Source organism: Akebia trifoliata, chromosome 9 (genome assembly GCF_017979445.1).
Source record: "Akebia trifoliata isolate Shusen 1 chromosome 9, ASM1797944v1, whole genome shotgun sequence".
In the NCBI taxonomy this organism is placed as follows: Eukaryota; Viridiplantae; Streptophyta; class Magnoliopsida; order Ranunculales; family Lardizabalaceae; genus Akebia; species Akebia trifoliata.
The window spans coordinates 24,299,736-24,312,798 of record NC_141383.1 but is presented as its reverse complement, the minus strand read 5'-3'; the positions used below and the strand labels follow the sequence as shown (position 1 = coordinate 24,312,798).

Genomic DNA, 13,063 nt, shown 5'->3' with positions numbered 1-13,063 from the left:
AAACATATAATCAAAGGAGCAATAATGCTTACTGGCTTATAATTTTGCATATTATACTAGATACACCTCGAACCTTCTTCAATAAAGAAGAATTCATTCTGTTTTTTTATTTATGTAAGGAGGAATCCAAGGTCTATAAGCACTTTAACAATTCACGTTTACATGCAATTAGTTGTAGACATTTAAAAAACATATTCCATTGAAGGCAGGGGGCGGAGCCAGGATTTTGCCCATGTGGGGGGCAAACAATAGTAGAAATTTTTTTGTGGGGACAAATTAGAGTGAAAAAAAAAATTGTTGCAGGGGTAACTAAGAGTGGAATTTTTTTTTGGTGTGGGGGCAATAGTGGCAGATTTTTTTATCTACCACTAAAATCTGTTACAATAGCTCACTAATCCAGACTTTGAAAATTCTTGTGGGGCAAGTGCCCCCACTCTAAATCTGCCCCTGCTTAAAGGGAAGAGCATTATATTAGATCTACTGTAACCATAAAAGTCAAGAAACGACTTGGGGATGCAATCTCCATGAAGGAAGGCACTCAACTTTGCAACAGATCTTTTTTATTTTTTTATTTTTAAGAATGGGGAATGCAATCCCCTGGAAGGCAGGCACTCAACTTTTGCAACATATCTTCCTTTTCTTCTTTTAACAAGTGCAAGAATATATTAAAAGAAAGAAATGCAAAAGAAGGTAGTTGAGAAGACAAACCTACAAAATGAGTCTAACAGATAAATCAGATAGAGATGAATTAGATAAGGACAGCAACTTTAGCTATCATCAAACAACTAGATAAACTCGAAAAACAGACCCCAAAATTCCTTCTGAATCTTCACCCACCAAAATAATAGACCTTTAATGCAAAATGACATTGGGAATCGAGTTCTCCTCCTCATCAGAGGTTCTCCCATTCTTCTCGTTCCAAGGACTCCAACAGATTGTGAACGAGATTATTCTCCATGATAGATTACTTCTGGAGACAAAGGTCTAGGTGTGCCAACTCTGGAGAAGGGAAAGCAGAGATCAAGGAAGAATCCAATGGATACGAAAAAGATCAAAGAAAAAAAAATGCAACTCTCAATGGATGAGGTGGTTATTTTAAGATTTCGCAAAAATCTATTTAATGAAGACTAAGACATAATCGGGGGTTCCAACCAATCATCGGTGATCAAAATGGCAAATCCATAGTACTCAATTAAATTTAAAAAATTATTTTGCTTGACCAACTGATGAGTTGGTGGATTTATGTATGGTCATCTACCTTGGCTTATCTTACAATATAACATATAAATACAATTGCTTTTGAGTACCCGGTCTCATCCACAATGGGGTCCAATAGGGCACTGACATTACTTGACTATAATGGATTCCGTAGTATTGTGGTTATCTGGCACTAAATGAAGTTTTTCTTTCCATCTATCCTCCAACCAAATGCATCTAAACAAACATAAAATATCAATTTGACTATGTTTAGGGATGCCCTTTAAAATAATAATAGTAGAAGTTGCTTAACTATGTAATATGAAAAGTGGGTAATGATGTAAGCATATATACTAAAAAGGGTCTTCAGAAAGATCTGGGCATATCTTCTTAAAGCAGGCCAACCCTATATTTACAACTGAAAGCACAAGTTAACAGCTTAATGAAGTCATCAGCTTCTATAATTGAATTATTTAATATAAAACAGTATTTTTGTTGGATACTTGTTCTTATTGGTCTTACTTTTTATAGCTTTGGAAACAAGTTGAAAACTGCTGGCTTGTGTTGTTATTCCATTTGTTTCATTCTAGATATCCCAATGGTTGATTTCTTCCACCAATACAATAGCTCTATCTCATTCCCATAAATCCCTGATCTTTTTTCTTTCCCTTCAAATCTATATCTAACTTTATTTGTTGATTTAGGAGAAGAATTTGAAGTGGGCATGCTACATCTTTCAAGCAATCACCGTCTTACTTGACATATTGAATTAAACAAAAAATCCATAAGGGGATAATTGGATTACGGTGGATAGTTGGGTTAGGTGGGTTGGTTGATTAATTGATTTCATGTAATTTCGTTTATTTTGGTGATGGCAGAGGACCAAGAGGTGATCCCTACTCATGATTCACCATAAAATCAAATTCTAAGCCAACTAGTGTAATTAAAAAAATATGCTAACATTGACTTAATAGGCTATGAGATCGGAACCCATTACCAATGTATTTCTTTTAAATCAGTGCTGAAACAGTAATCTGATAGAGGGCAGGGGTGGGCATCGGAGACTTTGTTTTGCTGGTTACCCCATTTCTTGGTGCATCGCTGGCAAAGCTTCCCATGTGTAACGAGTAGACAATTTAGATCAAATTTCAATTTGTTCGGGATCCGTTTGTTGAGATGAAGGTATGATTTTTCCCTGTCTGAGCTGGCAGGTACCCAACCCATGGCCTTTGTAATCCGAAATACCTATATAAATATTCAAACATTGCAGAACTCCACCACTAGTTAGTAAAGCTGACGAAATTTTCTTGCATAAAATTAGCTCTAACCACTTGAATACTCACGTGAGTGTCCACTGGAAAGTCGTCTTGTTGAAGATGAAACATCAGAACACATGCCACCTGTAATCAAATTTGACAACAATCACATTTCAAGGCAATTTGGAAAATGCCAAACACAAGAAATTATAACAAATTCATCACATTATGAATGTTTTGATCAAAACATTTCCTCAAGACGATATTTTATACCTCGGCAATACCTACTGCCATCATCCATTGCTTCCATTAGATTAACTCCAACCAGTCTCTAAAACTCTAAATTTAGAGAAAGAGACGTCAGAACCTAACTCCAACCAGTCTCTATTTTAGGGAAAACCCCTCTAAATCATTGTTCACATCTCCAAATATAGAGATCTTGAGTAATTTTAGAGGGCCTCTAAATCACTTTTCACCTTTTTTTAAAAAAATATTTATTTTGTCCCATTTTTTCATAAATGTCATTTTTGACCTTCTCTTATCATGAAACATGTTTTAAATACCATTTTTGTCCCCTTCACTTTTCAAAATTTTCAAGTAAATGAATAGTGTTTGAGAGAAGGGGCTGGTTGCAGTTCAAATTGGTCCAGAGGTGAGCATCTTCTCTAAATTTAGAGACATGGGTCGGAATTGTTCTTACAATGCCAGATACACTGTTAACGCCACTAGTTTTGTATATTCATGTATTTTACATTTCTTTTCGGATTCTAATTATCATAAACTATATAAAGTGGTAGAGCAATTCTATCATAAAGAATATGCTCTAAAGAACTAATAATACTTCCCAATGTTATACTCATGAACCCATTTGAAAGAAAACAAAACTAACCGTTTTCGGCCCAATTCCTTTGAACCCAAGAAGCTCTGCCTTGATTTCATCGGCCGACATTCCTCGTAAGTACTCTAAACATAGTTTCCCTTTCTTCTCAAGCAAACGAGAAAGTAAATTCTTAATACATGAAGCTTTGGTAACGGCCAAACCACCACATTTTATAGAATTCTCCACAAATTTCGACTCCGCAGCAAGAACCTTTCAATAAACAAATTAAAAAGAAAAAAAATCAAAATTTACTCCAATCGAAACCTTGAATTTCTAAATTTCAAAGATACCCATTACAATAAATGCAATAATTTAAGAAGAAAGAATAGAAATTACTCACATCTTCCCAAGTTGGGAAATTGGATTTGAGAGAAGCGAAGGCTCTTGTTGAATTCGCATCTGTGGTGTTTTGTGACAAAAGAATGCTAATCAAACCATCCAACACACTCTCCTTTTGAGGTTCTTGTGATGTTGATGATGGTTCTGATTTGACGAGCTGAGACGGTTCGGAACCGTTGGAGGAAGAATCCGGATTGGGAGGGTCTGTACGTCTGTACTTGGCGAATTCTTGAGGGAAACCGTGTAGGGTTAGCAAACTGTCTCTAACGGATTGGCATTCTTGGGAGGTTGGGCGAGGGTAATTTGGATAGGGTTCATCATTAGGGTTAGGGTTTTTGATTTGGGGTTTAGAGATGCTGTCAAGATTCTTTCTTTTTCGGTTTCTTTGCATTTTATAGTGTTAGTTGAAGAGAGGGAGAGATTCAACTTTCAAGTTTGAAGAGAGTGAGTTATTAAAATGCGAGGCCTCTCTCTCCGTCTCTCTCATTCCTTTCGCGCTCGTTATTAAACTAAGGTTTCGAGTTTTGACCGGGAGAAATCTAGGGTTATTTACTTGGAACCCTCCATGTTTTATGGTGAATATGAGATACCCTCCTGTTTTCAAAAAATGATGATGACATACCCCTTTGACTGTGGTCTTCTAACATAAATTAATAAAATGACACAAATATCCTTTTCTTCACACTCTTGCAGGAAGATGAACTCTGGATTATTTTCCTAAAAAATAATTGGTCACCACGATTGAGGCTACTCATCATTGATTTATTTATTTATTATTTTTTTAAAAGCCTGTCTCAGCCCTTATCTAAAATAAATTACCCAATAATTTGTAAACTTCTAAAATAATGCCATATTTTGAGCATTTGACCCATTCTTGGTAAACCCTCCATGCTTTGATTGCTTTAAAAGTAAATGAACTTATCAATTTTTATTTATTTTTTTATTTTCTGGAATAATTCAAATAGGTGTCTGAAAAGAGAGATTCTATTGGCACACCAACTGTTACTTAAAACGCACCCTTTTGAAAGTAAACAGCCGTCTACATGTAGTTTGGTGCGTTACGTGTAAAAGTTGTGCTGCGGTGACCTCAAGAATGTACCTCCTATCGCACATCCTAACGTCAGCATTATTCTACCAGTAAATGTTGGAGCGTTAATAGCAACTCTAGTCTAAAAATCACTTATCAGTTTGATTTCTAACGTTGAAGCTCATGAAGCAAGAACACCCTGCAATTTTTTTTCTTAGGAGGTAAGGGCACAGGTACTATCTAATTTGACAACGGAACTTAAATAACCTCTGAACATAATAAGTTTCCATAGGTGTCAACTAAACTTAGTCGGTAAAGTCTTTGGGTGATAATACTAGAGACCTGGGTTCAAATCCCGCTTGTTAAAAACAGGTTTACCGATCCAACAAAAAAAATCTGGTCTAAAGCTGGAACAGATAATCCGAGCTCCCTTTATTTCACACCAAACCTCTTCAGGACCAACCTTGATTGACCACTTCTCACACTCGGGGCGAGATTTCCATAGGGGCTCGATAACTTGTCTAACCAGTCGGGATTGTAAGATTGCTGTTGTTACAAAGCAACGTCGAATCCATTGTGGCGTGGTGAAGACTGCATTCGTAATAAGCGCATTTTATTTTGGTAGTTTATTTTAAGGATATGAGGTAAAACAAAGGCAATAATCAATCTCCTCATTTGTGGGTGTTAAGGAAGCTTTAGTCATGCAAGATCAGAAGAATGAAAAGACAGGATACCACTAATATGTATCATACAAGTATACAACAAGGGGTGGCACAGCAAAATAGAAAAACTGAAAACTAATTTCATATACAAGATTCTTGAAAATGCGAGATGAAACAAATAGGAATGGTTCACAGTATATGAATTTTCCCAAGGGTACTCATCATCATGGTTGCCGTTTGGAACGAGGCAGAATAGCAAGGAGAATTTTTTTCCTCGGTCCCTACAATCAAATCAAACCCTTCATGAGGAACCCTTCATTTCATTTCCAGGCAAACATAGGTAAATTGCATAAATTATGTTTCTTTAATTATAACATTCATTCAAATGGTCACTCAAAGATGTATTTTTGGTGATAGGTCCTAATGTGTTAAACTTCCTCGATAGCATTTTTTGAGCTAAAAATACAGATAAAAAAAACTACTATAAAGGCTCTATTGATGAGGAAGAATTTAAATATCTACAGGTAAGAAAACCTACAATAAAGGCTCTATTGATGAATAATTTAAATGTCTACGAATTTGACATTTCGGCTGCTGTAGTGAGCAAGCTTGAGTAACAATAGATCCTGAAGGTTCTACCTAGATGAGGTGGTAACTTCTGCGTGTGGTAGAGATCAAAACTCCACCTTCATACTTAACACCAAATGGGAGGGAAAAAAGAAGAAAAGAAATATCAATCCATTATTCTGTAGAGGACATTGGAACTGTAACGGGGAGTTAAACGGGTCAGATCCTTCTAGATTTTACCCAAAGCCCAATAGTCAGTCTTTCCCACATGAGAATCTTGTGAAAACCTCTATTCTCTCTAAAGTGGTTTTCTTTGCCTAGAACCCTTATATGTCAAAATTATCTCAATGATTGTGACTTCAGATGGAAAGACATTATCAACAATATGTTACCTTAACTTTTGTTGGTCACTTGGTTTGCTAGTTTTTTATTTTTATTTTTCCGGGGCCCAGTGATCACCTCCTTCACTAGCCAGTTTCCCAGTATTTTCTGTGCATTGCCTTTTGCAATAAAATATTGTTTTTTCTAATTAAAAACTACACAAATAGCAAAAACATCGGGATTCAATATGTGCAGTCCGAACTAAGCAAACAACCAGAGAAAAACATCATGAACTGAAAATACCATTGGTATCCCCAACTCTTTGAGGTCATTGTCCCCCATCTGCTTCAGTGCAGTCATGTCCACCTATAAATTAGATTGTAATATGTCAGATATCAACTACAGCTAAGACAAAGAAACTACAAAAGTTCACTTTCTTTACTGAAAATTATCAAAACACCCACAAAATTCCAAAAGTATGTGAAATTTCCACTACTATTTTCTGCACAACCGATGTTCCACGAATTTATAGTTGCAGTCCTGTATATGGTTACCCGGACACCCGTGTCCACATAGTGTGATGCCGATACTGGATATTGTATGGATACTTCTAATTTGCACTTTTCTTACTTCTCTTAGTTGTCCTACAGCTCATTCTATCAATTTCAAACAATTTCATTATTAATTTTATCAACATATGGCAATGATTTATATATATATATATATAGGGTAGCGTTATTTTGACAAAATCCTAGACAACATTCTAGATAAAGCATTTTGTCTTATATGGGCTAAAAGTTCTTGGAATGGGATGATTTTTTTTTTCCTGATAAGTACAATATATTGATATGTGGGTAAACAAATTACAAGGAGGCCAAAAAACCCTCACACAAAGCAACAAAAAAAGCAAAAAATAAAACTACAGTATCAATGGGAGTTCCATCTAAAAACAAAGTCATCATAAGTAATCCCCTCAAAAAATCAGCCAATTCTAAAATTTCTAACCCTAGTTTATAAGTTGAAGAATCGTGAACCATCAATTTTTTACCGTTAGTTTGTAACCACCTTTCACGGACTTAGAAGTTTCAGAATTGGTTGATTTTTTGTGAAGATGATCTACTGACAATAGAGACCGTCCTCACAAAAAATCAGCCCATTCCGAAACTTTTTAGCCATATGAGACAAAACTTTGTCTAGAATGTTGTCTGGGATTTTGTCAAAATAACCTAACCCATATATATATATTTTGCGTAACATAAAACACAAAAAACAATACCCAGACTGAGAAAAACTAGATATCAGTATCAAAATATAGGTTTCTCCTAAATTTCAAGAGACGAAGAGTTGAACCCCGTTTTCCCTCATCAATGTCTGTTAATGGTGTTTTACAGGCATCATAGTGGACTGGATATCATCCTTTGGGATTTGCACATATATTCTTCAATATTTCTTTCCCTAGTCTCTTCAAATGGGCGTGCCCCTTACTTTGGGCTTGATATCTTCAATAATTGTTGTCCATCAACTTTTGAAGACTCAATTTCATACTGATATGCATATGCTCAAATCAGCCACATTTTGAAACTTACCCACCTTGAGTTTTCCTTCTAAACTCCATAATAAATTGTAAGTTTTCCTCTAAACTTTTTAATAAGTTTTATTAATATGATGAACACAAATCCACTACAAACTATATATGAAATACATCAGATCTTAGATAAAGAGCAGATTACTCACTTCTTCAGCCTGAAAGAGAATTGCATATTTCCCCAGACCAAGAGTATGCAACAGACTAGCAACAGTAAGTGGTTCCTCACCCTACAGACAAGCCAACAAAAAGAATGACAAGAAAGGCATGTCATTATGTCAAAATCCAATGTTCAAAGATAAATATATAAATATAATATAATCACAATAGTTATATCCCATCAAACAATGCAATTGAATTTGAAATACCAGCATTTCAGCTTTTTGAATAGCAGAACATATAATGATCAAAAGCCAGAGAAACAGTTTAAATCTCAAATACTGGTCTAGTCGTAATGGATTCAGCAGTACCAAAACAGGCAGCATATCCATGCCAATATGGAACTGTACCAGATTCTATGCAGAACCAAAAGCTAGGTCAAACTGTACCAGAATAGACCAAGCTTTAGCATTGAATCAATTGGTTGGCTGAGTCATGCATGGAAACTGAGTTTTTAAGAACCTAGAGTGTCACAATTTAAGAATCATGGCATCGGCACAATAGCATTGATTCAAATCCAAAACCCATTCTATACCAATATTGAGTTTCCAAAGCTTGATAATATTGAACCACATTCAAGCAAGATATGGCATCATGCTCCTAATTGTGTAAGTTCATCCGGTTTTCTTTAGGTTATAATTTTTTTAATTTATTTTTGCTAGGCAAAAGAAATAAAAGTTATAAAAGAGCCGGTTGAGATAACCAGCAAAAAGAGTACAAGAGAAGAAGAGGCATACCTCTCCAAAAACGCCCCAAAAAGTATCCAACACCAAATTACATACATTTCGTCTAGACAAAAAATCTAGGTGACATATGGGATGCTGCCATGTTGCCATCCTAAAGACAAAGGACGACACACTTAACCAATAAATTTTAATTTTTTTATTTATAACTATTAAGTTGTTTATGCACATATCAGCTTATTTGATTACAATCTTTCTGTGTTAGACGTATAACAGCTTATTTTACTACAATCTATCCATGTTATGTACTTGGCATAAACAAGATTTTTCCAAAAGATATACTTCTCAATGCATGGAATAACTTTATGAATGTGTTGGCTTAAAGGATTTTTTAGGGTTACTCTTAACTACTGGCTAAAACTGACACATTTCCAAGTCTTTGTTGCATAGCTAAAAATGCATAGCCCAATCCTCGCACAAAAGAGATGACCTGCCAAAAACAAAGAACTTGATTCCCATGGAATGTCTTCCTGACTTCCACACAAGGAGTCTCTTGCAACAATCAGCATCCCACTGTTATTACTTTGACAACATATTTCCAAAAGATTATTATGAAAAGTATAATTAATTGTCTGACCTATGGAATATACCAGAAAACAATATGAGTACTACACCAAACTCATTAAACTATGCAAATGGTGGCCATCTATGTACAGGTAATAAACAGTTTTAGTGCCAAGGCAAGAGAAAAGTATGAGTACTACACCCAACTCATTAAACTATGCAAATGGTGGCCATCTATATACAGGTAATAAACAGTTTTAGTGCCAAGGCAAGAGAAAATCAATAAATGAAAACAAAAGGGGAGCAAGTTGTACCATATATGAGCCCTTCTGCATGATTATAGGGGCACTTGGTGGAGGAAGTCGCACAGCTGGCTTTGCACCTTCAAAAGATACAGTAGATTTTGACATGTAAGATGAAGGCCTTGAAGCATTCAAAACATCTTTGCTGGTAAAAGCAGTGGGTCTTGAAGCATCAATAGGCCTACTAGATGGCATTTGTCGCAGCATATCCATATTCCTTGGAGGGGAGAGACCCCTAGAAGTTCCTACAATTCTATCTGGGGATCCACGTCCCGGTCCATCCAAACTCCATGCAGAGTAAGATTTTCTCAATGAGTCCATTTGGAGCAAATCATCTGCACTTCTTGTGGGAGGAATTCGCCTCAAAAGACCAGTAGCCTTTGGCTCAGGTATGCGTTGTCGTGTATCAACTCTCCTTGAAGGCTGAGCTGTTCTCGCTAACTTTTCACGGAGGTCCGTTTTGTTTTGTCGTTCGTCACCACCACTCCAAGTTCTTCGAGGCATATTTTTGCGCATGAGTTTGTATCGCAGGTCATTTCGATTAACACGAACAGCTATAGTGATTTGATTGCATCAAAATTCAGAATGGAGGATGAGTGTTCAGAAATAAAAGCAATGGTTGCTAAATGGATGATGAGATTGCATTACTTGTTACGATTCATACCATCATCACCAGAACTCCTTTTGTTACCCTCTCTCCTTTGGCTGCATTGTAAACCATCAGTATTGAAATCTAATCAAATGCTTTCGGAACTTATGACAGCAAATAAATGCAAATATTTTATCATATGGGTAAGGCTGGAGTTGGAACCCACGACCTCAAAGTTGCAATGCTATATGTCAACCATCTAAGCTACGGGTCCAAGTCTAATTAAATACAAATACTTAAAAATCACAAGGCAAGCCATCACCAAAATTACACAACAATTATTGATTTTGGAAAACTAAAGTATGCCTAGTGACACATTATGACTTCGTTCCAAGAATTTTGCCCAAACGTCTTTTTGCGTCTGTTTCAATTTTTCTTTCCTGAATAGGTAAAGGAATTTCATTAAAAGAGAAAAGTGAAGATACAAAAACAATGTCAAAGAGGCATCCAGCAGGAAGAAAACGAAACTAAAAGATCAAGTAGGACAAAAAAGAATGATAACCAAACAAACAAACAAACAAAAACAGAAGAAATCCTAAGAACTTAAATAGGTCCCACCCAAATTACAAATCCACAAATTTCCTTAAATCTGTGCTGAGGAATTTCAAATTTTTATGAAACCCAACGTTTCCACATTAAGTGTAGCAAATTAAAACCAACTTTTTTGTACCAATCTGGCCGTTGAGTTTCGCTCAAAATGACGTCCCATGCAGGTGTAATTACATATTATTTAAATTCATTAAAATGAAGTTGGCACCAAAACCAAAAAAACTACAAATTGGAGCGGCACCAATGAAGCCCACAACCAAAATACACCATTAATGCCTCAAATAACATGAATTCACATTTGAAACCTCAGAAATCCGAACAAGAGTGGCACCTAGAAACACAAACAAACCATCAAAAATCAAAACTTTAACAGGAAAATATTTCATTTATATACCGTTTCTTTCTGGATTGGCTCCTATTCGATGAGGGTTTGTCCCCATTGCTTCCCAATCTTTCTCTTATAGATCTCTTATTTCCAGATAACGGCGTGTAATCTGAACGAGAATTATCTGAAACGGTACTCCGTCTCTTCACAACCTACAAATAATAAGGAAAAAGTCCTTCTTCAGAGACTAAGATCAATAAAAAATTATCAAACAAACCCAAAACCTAACCAATTCAGAGTCAACTATTGAAGGGTAGAAAAAAAATCCCAATATCCCATAACCTAACTTAAAAAAAAAAACAGTCCTATTTATTCAATTAGAATGATTTGGGAGGAAAGATCGATCACCTGACCACTACGCCCCAAGGTAATCGTGACCTGGGGCCTCGACATTTGTTCTATCAGCTTTAATCAAACAAGTTTCAGAAGCACCAAAACCCTAGAAAATCAATCGATCAATCAAGATACCAAACAACAATCGTATCAAATCGTACAAGAGAGAATACGAGAGCTCAATATATATGATTTTGTTCTCTCAGCCTAATGCCCTAATCAACAGAGTTTCTTCCAAAGCTCCGAAACCCTAGAAAAATCAATCAACCAATCAAACCCTAGAGGAAAACTAGAGGGTATTTTCGTGGGGTCTTTCGTCTTTCGATACAAAGTAGAGGGAAAAGGGCACGAAAATGTCCCACTGACGTCGTGTCTGGGCTTCTAAATCGCTAGAAAGCTTTACTAACACAAAGATCTTTACTTAGAAGGGGCATATGCAAACGCGGGTGTTAATGGGTACCCATTTACCCGGAACTGAAACCGAAAACCCTGGTTCCGATTTCGGTTCCGGTTCCCTTTTTATTGAAATCGATTAGAATCGGGTCTAATATGAAATCGAACCGATAGAAACCGGAATCATTAGATTCTATCCGATGGTTACCCACGAGTACTCGAAAACCGATTTATTTTATCATTTATTTATATATTATATATGATTCAAGGTAATCCTATATTTTAAAATTAATATATATGATATAAAATTCTTCAAATTTCATGTAAACTAAATATTTGAGTTTAAGATGAGTTATTTCTTTTTAAATTTATTACTTGTAAAGGAAATACAATTTAATATTTGAAAATGAAAGTCATTAAATAATCCTTTTAGTGGAACAAATTATTATTATGTTGATACTTTACAAATAATATGTTATTTTTTAAAAGGAATTTTTTATTATAATGATTTTGAAATTATTTTTCTCATTCGATTCTTGAGAATCGGAGCTAACGGGTACCCGTGATTTTTAATGGTTCTGATTCTGGTTCCACTTATTTTAAAATCGGAATCAAAACCAATAAAATATAAAGGTTATGGTTTTAAATATTATAGGAACTGAACTGGAACCGACCCATTGACACCCCTAAACACACATGTAGCTAAGGTTTTATATGTAACTAAAACATTAATTAAAAGATTTTTAATCTATTATACATTAAAAATGACATTTTTGTATTTAAAAAAACTAACAATGTGATTCTTAGTAGGGTTGTGACGGTCTGTTTCGCTTCAATTCAAAATTAGAATCATGACCACTATATTTTTTCAGCTTCTAAATCGATTACAGTATCGATTCTAAAATAAGTGGAACCAAAACTAGAACTTCAAAAATCATGAGTACCCGTTGTTCCAATTCTCAAGATTGAATGGGAAAAACTATTTTAAAATTATTATAAAAATATTTTTGCTACTAAAACACAATATATTAATTATAATTTATTTTACTAAAAATATGATTTAATGACTTTTTTTTTCAAAAATTAAAATTCATCTATTAAAAAGGCCTCGTTTAGAATATTTTCCTGAGGCCTCAACTTGTATCAAGCCGGCCCTACTTAAATCTCAATGTAATCTACTTGAAATAGTTGTTTATACATTTTTTTCTTTAT

At 35.2% G+C, this 13,063-nt stretch overlaps 2 protein-coding genes across 2 annotated transcripts; both read right to left on the bottom strand.

Moving 5' to 3' along the window:
- Positions 1–504: 504 nt before the first annotated feature.
- Positions 505–4,303, bottom strand: LOC147394894 (DNA glycosylase superfamily protein). The gene is made up of 5 exons (XM_086453528.1): positions 3,674–4,303; positions 3,343–3,543; positions 2,541–2,597; positions 2,195–2,442; positions 505–999 (listed from the first exon to the last, which is right to left on the bottom strand). Coding segments are annotated over exons 1-5 (897 nt in total). The 5' UTR covers positions 4,064–4,303; the 3' UTR covers positions 505–998.
- A 1,105-nt stretch (positions 4,304–5,408) lies between these two features.
- LOC147394893 (uncharacterized) lies at positions 5,409–11,869 on the bottom strand. Its single transcript, XM_086453527.1, has 7 exons — positions 11,474–11,869; positions 11,135–11,277; positions 10,207–10,247; positions 9,555–10,096; positions 7,984–8,064; positions 6,553–6,615; positions 5,409–5,642 (listed from the first exon to the last, which is right to left on the bottom strand). The coding sequence occupies exons 1-7, from the start codon at positions 11,516–11,518 to the stop codon at positions 5,586–5,588; spliced, it is 972 nt and encodes a 323-aa protein (XP_086309653.1). The 5' UTR covers positions 11,519–11,869; the 3' UTR covers positions 5,409–5,585.
- Between the last annotated feature and the right edge of the window lie 1,194 nt (positions 11,870–13,063).

Bases quoted from the DNA above. Each gene is read 5' to 3' on its own strand.
- LOC147394894 (XM_086453528.1), bottom strand. From the start codon at position 4,063: ATGCAAAGAAACCGAAAAAGAAAGAATCTTGACAGCATCTCTAAACCC. The intron at 3,544-3,673 runs GTGAGTAATTTC...GTTTATTGAAAG, and splicing joins ATTTCCCAACTTGGGAAGAT to GTTCTTGCTGCGGAGTCGAA. The intron at 2,443-2,540 runs GTGAGTATTCAA...ATATTTATATAG, and splicing joins ACTTTCCAGTGGACACTCAC to GTATTTCGGATTACAAAGGC.
- LOC147394893 (XM_086453527.1), bottom strand. From the start codon at position 11,518: ATGTCGAGGCCCCAGGTCACGATTACCTTGGGGCGTAGTGGTCAG. The intron at 10,248-11,134 runs GTATATAAATGA...TTTACAATGCAG, and splicing joins AGCCAATCCAGAAAGAAACG to CCAAAGGAGAGAGGGTAACA. The intron at 8,065-9,554 runs GTACAACTTGCT...GCTTGTCTGTAG, and splicing joins TGCAGAAGGGCTCATATATG to GGTGAGGAACCACTTACTGT.